The sequence below is a fragment of the Bidens hawaiensis genome, unplaced genomic scaffold (assembly GCF_021521415.1).
Source record: "Bidens hawaiensis isolate Kalapana, Puna unplaced genomic scaffold, B.hawaiensis_p1.1 tig00009686_1, whole genome shotgun sequence".
Lineage (NCBI taxonomy): Eukaryota > Viridiplantae > Streptophyta > Magnoliopsida > Asterales > Asteraceae > Bidens > Bidens hawaiensis.
Window position 1 is genome coordinate 382,354 of NW_027491726.1, and position 14,944 is coordinate 397,297.

At 33.8% G+C, this 14,944-nt stretch overlaps 1 protein-coding gene across 1 annotated transcript; it reads left to right on the plus strand.

The window, feature by feature from the left end:
* Positions 1-9,541: 9,541 nt before the first annotated feature.
* LOC143533397 (uncharacterized) lies at positions 9,542-14,189 on the plus strand. The gene is made up of 7 exons (XM_077028200.1): positions 9,542-9,625; positions 9,730-9,816; positions 11,996-12,404; positions 12,604-12,905; positions 12,959-13,078; positions 13,181-13,302; positions 13,562-14,189. The coding sequence occupies exons 1-7, from the start codon at positions 9,542-9,544 to the stop codon at positions 14,187-14,189; spliced, it is 1,752 nt and encodes a 583-aa protein (XP_076884315.1).
* The last annotated feature ends 755 nt before the right edge of the window (positions 14,190-14,944 follow it).

Here is a 14,944-nt window from a genome sequence, read left to right on the forward strand (position 1 = left end):
ATCATCGATAGTGGAGTTAAAAATGCATGAAAAAACCGTTTGTTTGGGTGATAAAGTTACTGATCTAATGCGTTCTTTGAAGATTCGTCCTTATCAGAGGATTATTTTTATTTTAATTGAAGATGAAAGTAAATGGTTAGTTAGAACTCCTTTGAAGAAGGCGATTTCTATTGGGCATTGACAGGCATTCGTTTTATACGACCATAACAGAATGAATGATAAATTGGTAAAATTCAGATTCTTTGTTTTCACTTAATAGTCAGTGTTAGAAATATATATTGAAATGGTTTAACATATAATATATTTTCCTATTTTCCTAACAGGTGTTTCAAAGAAGAATATTGAATCCCAGTTTCAAGAACGCTTTAAATCAAAGTAATTAAATTCATTCTTTATCATAACCATTCATGGGATATCAGTTTTAAATTTTATAAAAAAAACACTATTTGTTTGGTGACGGTTGGAAACAGTTGGTTTAAGATTTGTGTTTCAAAGATGGTGACGTTCTATGGTTAAAGTATGTGAACAAGTCTACCATTGATTTAAGAGTGTATGACAAGAACGGTATTCCTTTATTGTTTCCACATCTAGCATCAATTATTTGTCATCAATTATCAAACTTCAATCCACATGGTGAACATACCGTGGAGTTTCCAAATTGTCAATCAGTAGTTGGTTATTCTCACAATCCCGTTTTTAATCATGGTAATAAAAATAAGGCTGAAAACTCTACTTGTTATTTAGAGTTCCATAAGAAGATTGAATATCGTATGGTAATAAATATAATACTCTTTTATGCTTCTGTTATGTTTTTGTTACTTTAAAAATAATCATATCAACTTTCTATTTTTTTTTCTTAGCGATTACCAGCTGAAGTCGGGAGACTTGCAAATCTAAAAAAGAAACGCTTAATTAAGTTCAGGAGTTTAGCTGGGACTGAAATAATCTTCAAAGTTAAAAACGGAGCCGAAAACGAGAATGGTCGTTTTTCGTTAATTGGATTGAAGGATTACGCAATTAACAATCGATAATGTTTTGGCCAGAGTTTAGTTATTCGTTATTATAAGGACGATGATGTTTTGGGTATGGTTAAAGTTCATTAATGATGAATTTTAGTTTTCTTTTATTTTTTTATTACTTTTGTCTATATTAAAACTTTATTATAAGAACTATGCTATTTCAATTTAATTTTGTCTGCTTTTTGAATAATGTGTTATTGTATTGTTATTTTTTTTCGTTCATTTCTCTTGATATCCAACTATTTGTTAACATAATGACAATAACCAAAAGCTGTATGTAACCCTAATCTATCACGATTTAAATATTATATTATTCGTCTTTTATACTTATTATCTTTAAACATAGTCAAAATATATGAATATTTAACATTTGACTTACATTATGTTATTTATGTTAAACCTAATACTGATTTCCTAAATATATTCATAAATTTAATAATATAAAATCGTATTTCATGATTTAAGACACTTTTCATTTTCTTATAATAATCACATATCAAAATATATTTAATATAATTAAATATTCTATTATAATAATCTTTCATATTTAGCATTTTGTAGAATTTCTAAAGATCTCTTCTACCATTTTTCTATGTTATTTATCTAACCATGTCTTCATCTTCAAAGAAACGTAAAGCTGTTCCCTCCACCTCAAAGATCAACAACAATCGAAATTGTATTTGAATTTTTGTTTAAGAATCTATCAACCCAACCGATTGTTTACAGTTATTGCTTTTCTATTTAACCTGGATTTTATATATTTCATTTAGGTAATCTTCCAAGAAACCCATTGTCTGATGTTTCAAACACACCACAGTCAAATAATATTCAAAGTGTTCACGTTAATCCTCCTAACACATATTTCTTGAACGGATACTCATCTCCAATCTATCATTTCAATTCATACGGTAAAATCTGGAGGCCTTAACATTTTAATAATAAATTTAATCAAGTTGAATTTGTTTGTTTTGTAGTATTAAAATTTTATTTTACATTTTTTAAATTTATTTTCGTATTGTATAATTGTTGAAATACAGGTCAACCTCAAATCGGGAAGTTAGGTAATGTTTCAAACAATACTCCACTTATTATATCTCAAAACTACCCACCAAATAATTATGCTTGTAATTCTTGTGCAAGTAAGTTTTATATGTATTAGGTTTTTTTATTTGTTTAAATTTATTGTTAATAGTTTGTTCGACTTATGTAAAACTTCTAAACGCAGCTTCTAATAATATAAATGTTACTCCCTATGAAGTTCGAAGCGGTTCTTTTTCTACGATTTACAGTGGGAAGGAAAACTTATATCCGTCTACACTACCAAGTGTAAACAATAATTTGCTATATAACAAACGTACGTATCTATTTGCATCAATGATAAATATTGTAATGTAACATCCCGAAATTTCCTAGAATAATATTTAATACATTATTTAATTATGGCATAATAGTTTCCTCAGATTAATAGAGAAATAATAAAGAATTAATAAAATAATAAAGATGGAAGGTTAAGTAGTCTAATTAAATGGAATAAGTATGGACCAAAAAGGAAAGATGGGCCTTGGGTCCAAGGGCTTAAGGGAGTATAAATACCCCTTAAACCCTAATTCTTTCCATTTTTATCCATCTCTACACCATATCCTCCCTACACACTCAAAACACACACACACAAACCTTCATTACGGCCGTGAGAAGAAAAAGAAGATCCAAGATCGAACCTAGCCTAAATCTTGATAAATCTTAACCTTACAAGCAAGATACAAGATTTAAGTTCATCACCAAGCTAAACCATAACCTAAAAACGAGTAAAGGTATGTTCTTGATCTTTAAAGTTTATGTTTTTATGAACGGTTAGCCACGAAATTAAACCCTAGAGTAGATCAGGTCTAGATAAGTCATAAAGTTGCAAACTTGATGAATAAAATGTACTTAATGAGCTTACGGTTATGAACGGCTCCTAAAAGAAACCTTAGAACTAGTTTTGAACATCCTTAGCCATAAAGATCCAAGCTTTATGGTCACTCGGGTCGAGAATTGGCCGAAACGGTTAAGGAAAACATTTATGGATGAATACCGAGCCATAATAAGAGGTTAGGGTTAAAACGAGTAAATATATTGATTTTAAAGAACCAACCCGTGATCAAGTTACCCAGCTCATTCGAATACAAACCCTAGAATCACTTACAAGCTTATACTCGCTTACAATTGAACCAGTCGCTTATAATGACTCGTTTACAATGTGTTCATTAGCTTACAATGTGGTCATTAGCTTACAATATGGTCATTAGCTTACAATGTGGTCATTAGCTTAGAATGTGATCATTACCTTACAATGTGGTCATTAGCATACAATGTGATCATTAGCATACAATGTGATCATTAGCTTACAATGTGTTCATTAGCTTACAATGTGATTAATAGCTTACAATGTGATCATTAGCTTACAATATGATAATTAGCTTACAATGTGATCATTAGATACAATGTGATCATTAGAATACAAACATATTCTTATACCATTCAAATACAAGGTATGCAAATATTCTAAGTAAATGTATTCTAACATAAAACCATTAGATTAGACCAGACTTAGACATTTTGGCTGAAATATATGAATAATGTGATAGGACGAGTATTAATACACGTGATTAATATACAGTTAGCAGAGCTCAGTTAATGAGAGGGATCACGATTAACGGAGAACGTAACAGAACCCAGGTGAGTTTCTAGCCCCACTTCCTTGTTATGTTTTCGGGGCTGTGTGTATACTCGATGTGATAGTTGATACACTTACCTTAAATGGCAAGTGTATGCCATGTATGATTTACATGTTAAGTAATGTATGTCTTGAATGTGAATGAAAGCTTGTCGGTGCGTGAACGATCTTCGGATATTTCACGTATTGACACAGAAGGTTATTATAGTTGTGCGCATGGTATGTGGAAGCAAGTGTATGAACGGTATGCGGGTTCTATGTCTGATATAGTAAGTTAGGACGGAAAATCCCTCTAACCTCTATTAGATATATACCCGGGGATTGATAGTGCAGATAAGGTCTCTAGATCTTATTAGTGTTCCTTAAATGGATATTTAATAATAATATATATAGTGTTCCTTCTATGGATAATGAATAGTGTTCCTTATATGGATAATATATAGTGTTCCTTCTATGGATAATTTATAAAGTTCCTTCTATGAATAATGCAATTCGCTCCTTCTATGGATAATATATAGTGTTCCTTCTATGGATAATTTATAGAGTTCCTTCTATGGATAATATATATAGATTGTTCCTTCTATGGGGAATATATATAGTATGGGTAATAGTAATGGTTCTTTAAATAGATATTAAGTGACGTTCCTCTTATGGATATTTATACAAGGTCAACGTATTAATACGTGTCTTCATATACGTGAAGGAATGTATGAGAATGAGTTGTATGTTGCCTGATTAACTAGAACTCACTCAGCGTAGCTGACTTTTGGTATGCACACAAGTGAGTAGAATGAAACGGCTGGCTTGAGAGAAGGACACATGGCATGGACTTAAAATACTAGCATCAGAAGAAGAAGTGATATGATATTCTACGTTATATGTAAAGACATGATTTGAAAAAATTGTAATGAATGATTTATGTTTTATGTTCCGCGAAATGTTTTAATTAACTCTGATTTTAAAGAACTGTGCTTATGAGTAAATCCGACGTTAAAGTGAGGCACCGGTAGCGGGGTCTTACAAGTTGGTTTCATAGCAAAGTTCGAGAGATTTAAGCATCCTACATGCTTAGACTCGAATAGAGAATGGGATTTAGTAAGAAAGATGCCAGTTCATGATAAGTCATGTGTCACTCAATCAAGCTCAGTAAGGTAAAGTGTATGGTTAAATAAAATGTTAATGTTAGCTTAATTGCCAAAGGAACGATATGTGAATATTAGGGATAGGATTAATTGATTATTCGATTGATTAATTGTTTAAAAGTAGAACCTAGCACAAATAGACTCATAAGGGGAAGTGTATAGGACACAGAAAGTAACGTGATCAGCTAATCACAACTGGCCACTGTTATTACCTGTTAGCCTTACTATCCTTATACTAAATAGTTCCTTGAGTGATGATGTTTGTGTTTCCTTATAGAGTACAAATGGCTGGAGCTTGGGAAATTGTTGGGACAGGGGTCGCTCCGGGCGTCGTGGTAGGCCACGTATGGTCAGACAACCTTCTGTGGAGTCAGCGTCTAACACAGGGGAAGAAGGAAGCGCAGATGGATGAAACCCAAGCAACAATGAAGGGTACCAGCTTGACCCTGCAGTTCAAGCAGCCATCGTTCAAGCTGTAGCCGCTGCTGTGAAGAACTTGACTCCTGAAGGGTCTGCTAGAAGCCATGGAAGAACTGCTGAAGGGGCAGGAGGAGATGTTAAGAAGGATGATGAGAGAGAGAAGGGTGACTCGATGTGACTAAGTCGGTGAAGGTTGATGATAGGAAGAGGGGCCGAGGTGGGTGGAACTACAAGTCATTCAAAGGTTGCGACCAGCCGAAGCTAATTGGTTTGGGAGATGCGATCGCTACTCTCCAATGGATAACTGCGATGGACAAGGTTATCCGAATTAGCGACTACCGTCCTGACCAAGCTGTGGGTTATGCTACTCAGTCATTTGGTGATGAAGCTATGTATTGGTGGGAAAGTGTGGAGCAGAGAAAGACTCGGGATGAGATTAGGGCGATGAGATGGGATGATCTGAAGGAGTTGGTGATGAACAGGTTATGTGCTGATGCCGAAGTTGAAAGAGCTGAGATGAAGTTCATGAACTTGAAAGCGGGAAAGATGACACACCGGGAGTATACTACTTAATTCAACAGCATGTCTAGGCGGGTACCTGACATGGTGAACACTGAAGCTAAGAGGATCAAATGTTACATCAGGAGACTTCCGCAGAATGTTTGCACTTTGGTTAAGGCTAGTAAACCCGCAACATTTGACTCGGTTGTGGAAATAGCTGAGATGGTTTATGAGGACCTTGCCGTCAGTGAAGAGGAGAAGACTGAACCGAAGAGAAAGAACCCAACCCCAAAACCAAATGAAGCTAACGAAAAGGGTCCGCGTAAGAAGAAGGCAAGGCATGGGGAGTTCACTGTTTGTGAAAATGTCGAAAGAAGCACCCGGGAGAGTGCATAATGGGATTAGGTGTTTGCTACAGTGGGGGAAAGCAGGACATTCCTCCTAGGAGTGCAAGGATCACCATAGGTGTCATAATTGTGAGGGCATGGACACCTAGCAAGGGACTGCAGGAAGCCAAGGGACGAGCGCGGAGGAGAGAAGAATGTTTGAGGCTTAACAATTTCCTCCGTTTTCTTAGAAAAGACTATTCAAGAAGGCTAGCTACTAGCCATAAGTTTAATTTATGTTTGACTTATTAATGACTCAATGCGTGTTGTTTTATATTAAAGTTTAGACGGGTGTTTATTAATTACGATGTGAATTGTCTTGAATGTATGTTGGTTATGATGAATAGTTGTGTTATAATAAAGCGTCGTCTTAGGCGTTAGCATTAATATAATCTGAAACAAAGCCCCACAGAGGGACAAGACGAGACTTGGTACATCGAGGGCCTCATGGATAAGCTACCTTAATAGCTAAGACACATGAACACCACTCGGTGACTGCAAAGTCAGGAGTAAGAAGGATAACCCAGAAAGCAAAGACGATTCGACAAGTGTGCGTATATTAGAAATGTTCCTTTTTGCAAGGAATGAGCTATGTTTCGGGGACGAAACCTATTTAAGGAGAGAAGACTTGTAACATCCCTAAATTTCCTAGAATAATATTTAATACATTATGTAATTATGGCGTAATAGTTTACTCGGATTAATAGAGAAATAATAAGGAATTAATAAAATAATAAAGATGGAAGGTTAAGTAGGGTAATTAAACGGAATAAGTATGGACCAAAAAGGAAAGATGGGTCTTAGGTCCATGGGCTTAAGAGAGTATAAATACCCCTTAAACCCTAATTATTTCAATTTTATCCATCTCTACACCATAGCCTCCCTACACACACATAAACCTTCATTACGGCCGTGAGAAGAAGATCCAAGATTGAACCTAGCCTAAATCTTGATAAATCTTAACCCTACAAGCAAAATACAAGATTTAAGTTCATCACCAAGCTAAACCATAACCTAAAAACGAGTAAAGGTATGTTCATGATCTTTAAAGTTTATGTTTTTATGAATGGTTAGCCACGAAATTAAACCCTAGAGTAGATCAGGTCTAGATAAGTCATAAAGTTGCAAACTTGATGAATAAAATGTACTTAATGAGCTTACGGTTATGAACGGCTCCTAAAAGAAACCTTAGAACTAGTTTTGAACATCCTTAGCCATAAAGATCCAAGCTTTATGGTCACTCGGGTCGAGAATTGGCCGAAACGGTTAAGGAAAACATTTATGGATCAATACCGAGCCATAATAAGAGGTTAGGGTTAAAACGAGTAAATATATTGATTTTAAAGAACCAACCCGTGATCAAGTTACCCAGCTCATTCGAATACAAACCCTAGAATCACTTACAAGCTTATACTCGCTTACAATTGAACCAGTCGCTTATAATGACTCGCTTACAATGTGTTCATTAGCTTACAATGTGGTCATTAGCTTACAATATGGTCATTAGCTTACAATGTGGTCATTAGCTTAGAATGTGATCATTACCTTACAATGTGGTCATTAGCATACAATGTGATCATTAGCATACAATGTGATCATTAGCTTACAATGTGTCCATGAGCTTACAATGTGATTAATAGCTTACAATGTGATCATTAGCTTACAATATGATAATTAGCTTACAATGTGATCATTAGATACAATGTGATCATTAGAATACAAACATATTCTTATACCATTCAAATACAAGGTATGCAAATATTCTAAGTAAATGTATTCTAACATAAAACCATTAGATTAGACCAGACTTAGACATTTTGGCTGAAATATATGAATAATGTGATAGGACGAGTATTAATACACGTGATTAATATACAGTTAGCAGAGCTCAGTTAATGAGAGGGATCACGATTAACGGAGAACGTAACAGAACCCAGGTGAGTTTCTAGCCCCACTTCCTTATTATGTTTTCGGGGCTGTGTGTATACTCGATGTGATAGTTAATACACTTACCTTAAATGGCAAGTGTATGCCATGTATGATTTACATGTTAAGTAATGTATGTCTTGAATGTGAATGAAAGCTTGTCGGTGCGTGAACGATCTTCGGATATTTCACGTATTGACACAGAAGGTTATTATAGTTGTGCGCATGGTATGTGGAAGCAAGTGTATGAACGGTATGCGGGTTCTATGTCTGATATAGTAAGTTAGGATGGCAAATCCCTCTAACCTCTATTAGATATAGACCCGGGAAGTGATAGTGCAGATAAGGTCTCTAGATCTTATTAGTGTTCCTTAAATGGATATTTAATAATAATATATATAGTGTTCCTTCTATGGATAATGAATAGTGTTCCTTATATGGATAATATATAGTGTTCCTTCTATGGATAATTTATAGAGTTCCTTCTATCGATAATGCAAGTCGTTCCTTCTATGGATAATATATAGTGTTCCTTCTATGGATAATTTATAGAGTTCCTTCTATGGATAATATATATAGATTGTTCCTTCTATAGGGAATATATATAGTATGGGTAATAGTAATGGTCCTTTAAATAGATATTACTTGACGTTCCTCTTATGGATATTTTTACAAGGTCAAGGTATTAATACGTGTCTTCAGATACGTGAAGGAATGTATGAGAATGAATTGTATGTTGCCTGATTAACTAGAACTCACTCAGCGTAGCTAACTTTTAGTATGCATACAGGTGAGTAGACTGAAACGGCTGGCTTGAGAGAGGGACACATGGCATGGACTTAAAATAGTGGGATCGGAAGAAGAAGTGATATGATGTTCTACGTTATATGTAAATTCAAGATTTGAAAAGAATTGTAATGAATTATTGTTGTTTTGTGTTCCGCGAAATGTTTTAATTAACTCTGATTTTTTTATAACTGTGTTTATGAGTAAATTCGACATTAAAGTGAGACACCGGTAACGGGGTCTTATATGTAATTATCTAAGTTCTATTATTTTCATTATTCATTTTACATTATATATATATATATATATATATATATATATATTATATTTGCAAATGATACTTCTACGCAACTTGAAAGTTCTTATTCATCAAAACGAAAACAAAGAAAGAATATTGTAGATGGGAAACGAGATAAATTAAAACATTCCTTAAACAAAAGTTCCCAAAGAAGCCCGTCTTCTTCAAGTATCACCTTTTTTCTTTGAATCGTTTAATTATTTTTTAGTTTATTTCTTGTGTTAGTAGTTTTATAATATTTTTTGTCAGCATGTTGTGTTATTTCTTCTAACATCATCCCTAATCCAACTTCAAATGTTAGCGCTTCTATTTCTACCTACATAAATTCAGGAAGTACCTTATTAACAATGCGTATTAGAAGACCAAGGAGAACAAGCAATACTACTCCTATACCTATGCAACTATTAAACGATTCTGAGTTTTTTGTTGATGTATTTAAAGGCATATCATCTGGTTATTATTTAATACATTATATAAGTCTACATATTATGTTATAAATATATGTCATAACGTATTTTTATTTTCTATTGTATAGATTACGTTGATCTTGGTAATCAAAGTTTCCAATGTGAATCTTGCAACACCTGCTTATGGGAAGCCGAATCTTGGAGAGGAAAAAAAAGTAGTGTCGATTCAAATTTCTCTTTATGTTGTCGCGGCGGAAATGTTCAACTTCCTGATTTAAAAAAACCTCATGAAAGTTATGTTAAGTTATTTCGTGGTGAAGATCCTGTAAGCAAGTATATTTTGAAAAATATTAGACGATTCAATTCAATGTTCTCCTTTATATCAATGGGTGGAAAAATTGACTATTCCGTTAATATAGGAAACGCTCCATACACGTGTAGACTCAGTGGAGAAAACTACCGTTTTATAGGAACTCTTCTTCCATTAGATGGTAAGAAACCTCAGTTTGCTCAACTATATATTTATGATACAGAAAACGAAATTTCAAACCAACAGGGAGTTTTTGGTTAAGACTTACTTTAAACAGTATATGTTTTTAATTTTTATAAAGTTAATATTTTATCATACATTTCATTTATATTAACTTTAAAGTGTATTTTTTCCTTTGTTTTTCCTACGGTCAATCATCATCAGATGCCCAAACTTTTGATGATTATATTATTAATTATCTGAATGAAATGTTAGACTCACAAAATTCATTGGTTTCAGGCATATCGGATGGTACGTGATTCTTTTAAAGAAAATCCTCATAATGATTTAAAGCTCCGCATTGTTGGAACAAGGAAATAATATGCTAGGACCTATAACTTACCAACGGCCTCTGAGGTTGCCGCTCTTATTGTTGGAGATATTGGTGATGCCTTGGACAATAGAGATATAATAGTTAACTCCAGGTCTGGAGGCCTTCGACGAATTAGTGAACTTCATCCTTCTTGTACTCCTCTCCAATTTCCTTTGCTTTATCCTTTTGGTGAGGATGGTTATAAGGTAGACATTCCTCATAAGAATGTCGATCCTTCATCTACGGTTGCTCGTAAGAAGTGCACGATGCGAGAGTTCTTTGCATATAGGTTACAAGATAGGCCGAACCAATTCTCACTCCCTTAAATGGTAGAAGGCTTTTTAAGCAGCTTTTGTTAGACAAATACATCATGGTTGAGAGTCAAAGGTTGCATTTTATACGTGGTAAACAGAGTGAACTTAGGTGTGACACATACGAAAGCCTTCGAAACCTTAAGACAGCAGGAAATTCAGATGTTTCCACATCTGGGAAGCGTGTAATTCTTCCATCATCTTTTACTGGTGGAAGTAGATATATGATGCAAAATTATTTGGACGCTAGGTGTCTTTGTAGTTGGTACGGTTATCCAGATTTTTTCTTAACCATTACGTGCAATCCAGGTTGGCCAGAAGTCAAACGTTTTTTTAAAGGATATCAATTTAAATTCTGAAGATAGGCCCGGTATATTATGTCGTATTTTTAAGATGAAGCTTGATTGAATGATTAAATTGTTGAAGGATAAGTCTTTGTTTGGGAAGCAGGTTCGGTTCGCAATTAAATATTTTTGTTCATATTTTTTCCAGCTAATTTTGAAGCTTTTTACTTAATTATTTTGTTCTATTTTTTTTGTTTAATTCCAAATGCAGCCATTTACATAATTGGGTTTTAGAAACGTGGTCTACCTCATGCCCATATTTGCTTATTTATTCATCCAAATAATTAAATTCATAATCCATCACATACAGATAAGTTTATTTCAAGTGAAATTCAAAACAAGGTCACCGAACCAGGCCTATACCAGCTTGTGTCCGATCATATGCTTCATGGTCCTTGTGGTGAGGCTAACCCGAGCTGTAGCTGCATGATTGATAGAGAATGTTCCAAGAATTTCCCAAAAAGATTTCAAAGTGAGACAAGTCTAGATTCAAAAGGTTTTCCAATTTATAAAAGAAGAGACAATGGACGTTACGTCGTTAAGAAAGGTATAAATTTAGATAATAGAAGTGTTGTGCCTTACAATAAAATTCTGTTAAGAAAGTATCAAGCCCATATAAATGTCGAGTGGTGAAATCAAGAAGGATTAATCAAGTATTTGTTTAAATATATAAATAAGGGTCCAGATCGGGCTACAATTTCCCTTGTCCAAAATAACAGCCCCGAGAATGAAGATCCTAATGCAGATGAGATTAAAGCATTTTACGATTGTACATATCTTTCTGCATGTGAGACTGTTTGGAGGATATTTGCTTTTGATGTTCATCACAGGGTCCCGGATGTTAGGAGACTTCCTTTCCATTTACCTGGTTAACAACAAGTAATTTATGGTCCTAAGGAAGATATTGAAGATGTTCTTACCAAGACTTCCAATGCAGCTTCAATGTTTACTGGTTGGATGGAAGCCAATAAAAATTATAGGCATGCAAGGAAGCTATCATATGCTGAGTTTCCAACACAGTTTGTGTGGAAAAAAACAATACCGCCGAAATGGGTACCAAGGCTAAAGGGATTTGCTGTTGGTAAAATTCATGCCGTTCCTGCATCATTTGACGAGGCCTGCTACTTAAGAATACTTTTAAACAAGGTTGAAGGACCCGAATGTTTCGAAGATATTCGCATAGTAGATGGTGTTGTTTGTGATTCTTTTAGAGATTCATGTTATAGAAGAGGTCTTTTAGATGATGATAAGGAGTACATAGAAGCAATAGAGGAAGCAAGCCATACCGCAAACGTATATTATCTACGTAATTTGTTTGCAACTATGCCTATAACATTCTCCTTATCAAGACCAGATTATGTTTGGGATAATACATGGCATTTCTTAGTCGACGGGATTCTTTATTATCAACAAAAGAAACACAAGAATCCAGGTTAGTTTTGTTATATATGTGAACTTGTGTTTTTGTAGTTTAGTTGAAGTTAAATGAATTATTTATTTTTCAGGTTTGTCTCTTAGTGACGAGCAACTAAAGAACTTGGCATTACTTGAGATTGAAGAGTTTTTGGTATCAAACAATTCCTCTCTACGTAGGTATTCACACATGCCGTTTCCATATCAGGAATCTATATCTACCTCACTAAATCCTCTTATGATGGAAGAACTATCTTATGATACCGATGCTTTGACAAATGATTTTAAGCATTTGTACATATCTCTAACTTCTGAACAAAAAGGACTTTACAACGAAATATTTAACTCATGGAAACGTAAAAAGATGGTGTTTTTTCCGTTTATGGTTATGGCGGTACTGGAAAAACATACTTATGGAAAACTTTATCGTCCTCAATTCGGTCTAAGGGACAAATTGTTCTTAATGTTGCTTCAAGTGGAATAGCATCTTTATTATTAGAAGGCAGTAGAACTGCTCATTCAAGATTCCTCATTCCAATCAATCTGACCGAGGACTCCCAGTGTCAGGTAACTATTATAAATTTCATTAGGTAGTGATTATTTCATAGTTAAATTTATGTTTTTTAATTATATTATTTAATATAATGTTTACATATTCAACATTTTCAGGTTAAGGGAAATACTGATATTTCTGACTTATTGAAGAAAACATCACTAATAATTTGGGATGAAGATCCCATGATTCATAAACATGCATTTGAAGTGTTGGACAGAAAAAGATGTTATGAAAGGTGATTTGACCAACACTTCTGAATCATTGTTTGGAGGTAAGGTAGTTGTTCTTGGTGGTGATTTCAGACAGATTTTACCTGTTATATAGAATGGAACAATAAACGAGTGTGTGAATGCCACAATTAGTTCTTCTCACATATGGTCAAAGTGTAAGGTTTTGAAACTAACTAAGAACATGAGGTTGACTGTTGGTTCTCAAATGACAAACACTTTAGAGATTAAGCAATTCGCTGATTAGTTGTTGGATATTGGTGAAAGTAATCTTGGTGGTCTGAATGATGGTGAAGCAACTATATCAATTCCAGATGATCTTCTAATAAAACATTCCCTTGATCCTATGTCTGATTTAATAGACTTTGTTTATCCTTCTATGTTAGAAAGGTTTAACGATCTTACTTGCTTTCAAGAACGGGCGTTGCTTGCTCCCTTAAATGAGGTGGTTCAAGAGATTAATGATCATATGTTAGCATATTTTCCGGGTCAAGAAATGGAATACTTAAGTTCAGATATTATCGACGAGGTTGAAAGTGTCTCAGAGGATTTTGATCCCACGTTGTACTCTCCTAATTTCCTTAATGGTATAAAGATGTCTGGAATGTCAAACCATCGTTTGTTACTTAAGGTGGGAGTTCCTATTATGTTACTAAGGAATATTAATCGGAAAAAAGGTTTGTGCAATGGAACTCGACTACAAGTTATTAGTTTGGGTAAACGCGTCATTGAAGCTAAGGTTGTTTCTGGTACTAGTATCCGTTTTTGTACTTTAATTAGCCGAATAAGTCTTACACCGTGTGATAAGAAGCTTCCATTCAAGTTAAAGAGGAGACAATTTCCTATATCCGTTTGTTTTGCAATGACTATAAATAAAAGTCAAGGACAATCGTAAGCGCGTGTTGGACTATATTTAAAAGACCCGGTTTTTACACATGGTCAGCTTTATGTTGCTTTGTCTAGAGTTAAGACTCGAGAAGGTATTAAGATTGTTTTATTAGATAAGGAATCCAAGCTTATTAACGAAACAAAAAACGTTGTGTACAAGGAAATATTTTGGAAACCTTCTATGAGTTTTTTACATTTCTTTTTCATATATGTTTGTATGTTTTAATTACCTTTAACTTTTTTTAATAAAATAATTTTATTATTTTATTTTGTCTAACTATAGGTATATGTTTGTATATTAATTATCCATTAATTAGTGTTTTTTATGCTTCTTTTTTATCTTGTATCTTTTACAAATTTAAATTTCAAAACATATCTTTATAGCAGAAATTATTATACTTTATATCTATAGCCTAATATATTTGATATAGAATATATAACTTATAAATTTACCAGATTTAAAAAAATATAAACAAAAATAGGTATAATGTTCAAAAACAGTCTGAAATTATAGGGTTAATAATGAGTTTTCTTGATTGAATAAACCACCATTACTAATTTAGATTAATTTATACGGTTTGGAAGATGAACATACACATCATAACTTCTTCAATGAAATACAATTATTTTTTCATTTTCTTCCACCATGGCCACCATTATTAACTGGAAATTTTCCACCGATTAAAATAGATATGAGTTTGTTCTTAGCGATCTCTTCGTAATCCACAAGGATAACATCCAGTCTGTTATGTCTTTTTAGTA

Excerpts from the sequence above, each read along its gene's own strand:
- LOC143533397 (XM_077028200.1), top strand. The coding sequence starts at position 9,542 with ATGCGTATTAGAAGACCAAGGAGAACAAGCAATACTACTCCTATACCT. Across the intron at positions 9,626-9,729 it reads ATTCTGAGTTTTTTGTTGAT|ATTACGTTGATCTTGGTAAT; the intron begins GTATTTAAAGGC and ends TCTATTGTATAG. Across the intron at positions 9,817-11,995 it reads ATCTTGGAGAGGAAAAAAAA|GAAGATATTGAAGATGTTCT; the intron begins GTAGTGTCGATT and ends TATGGTCCTAAG.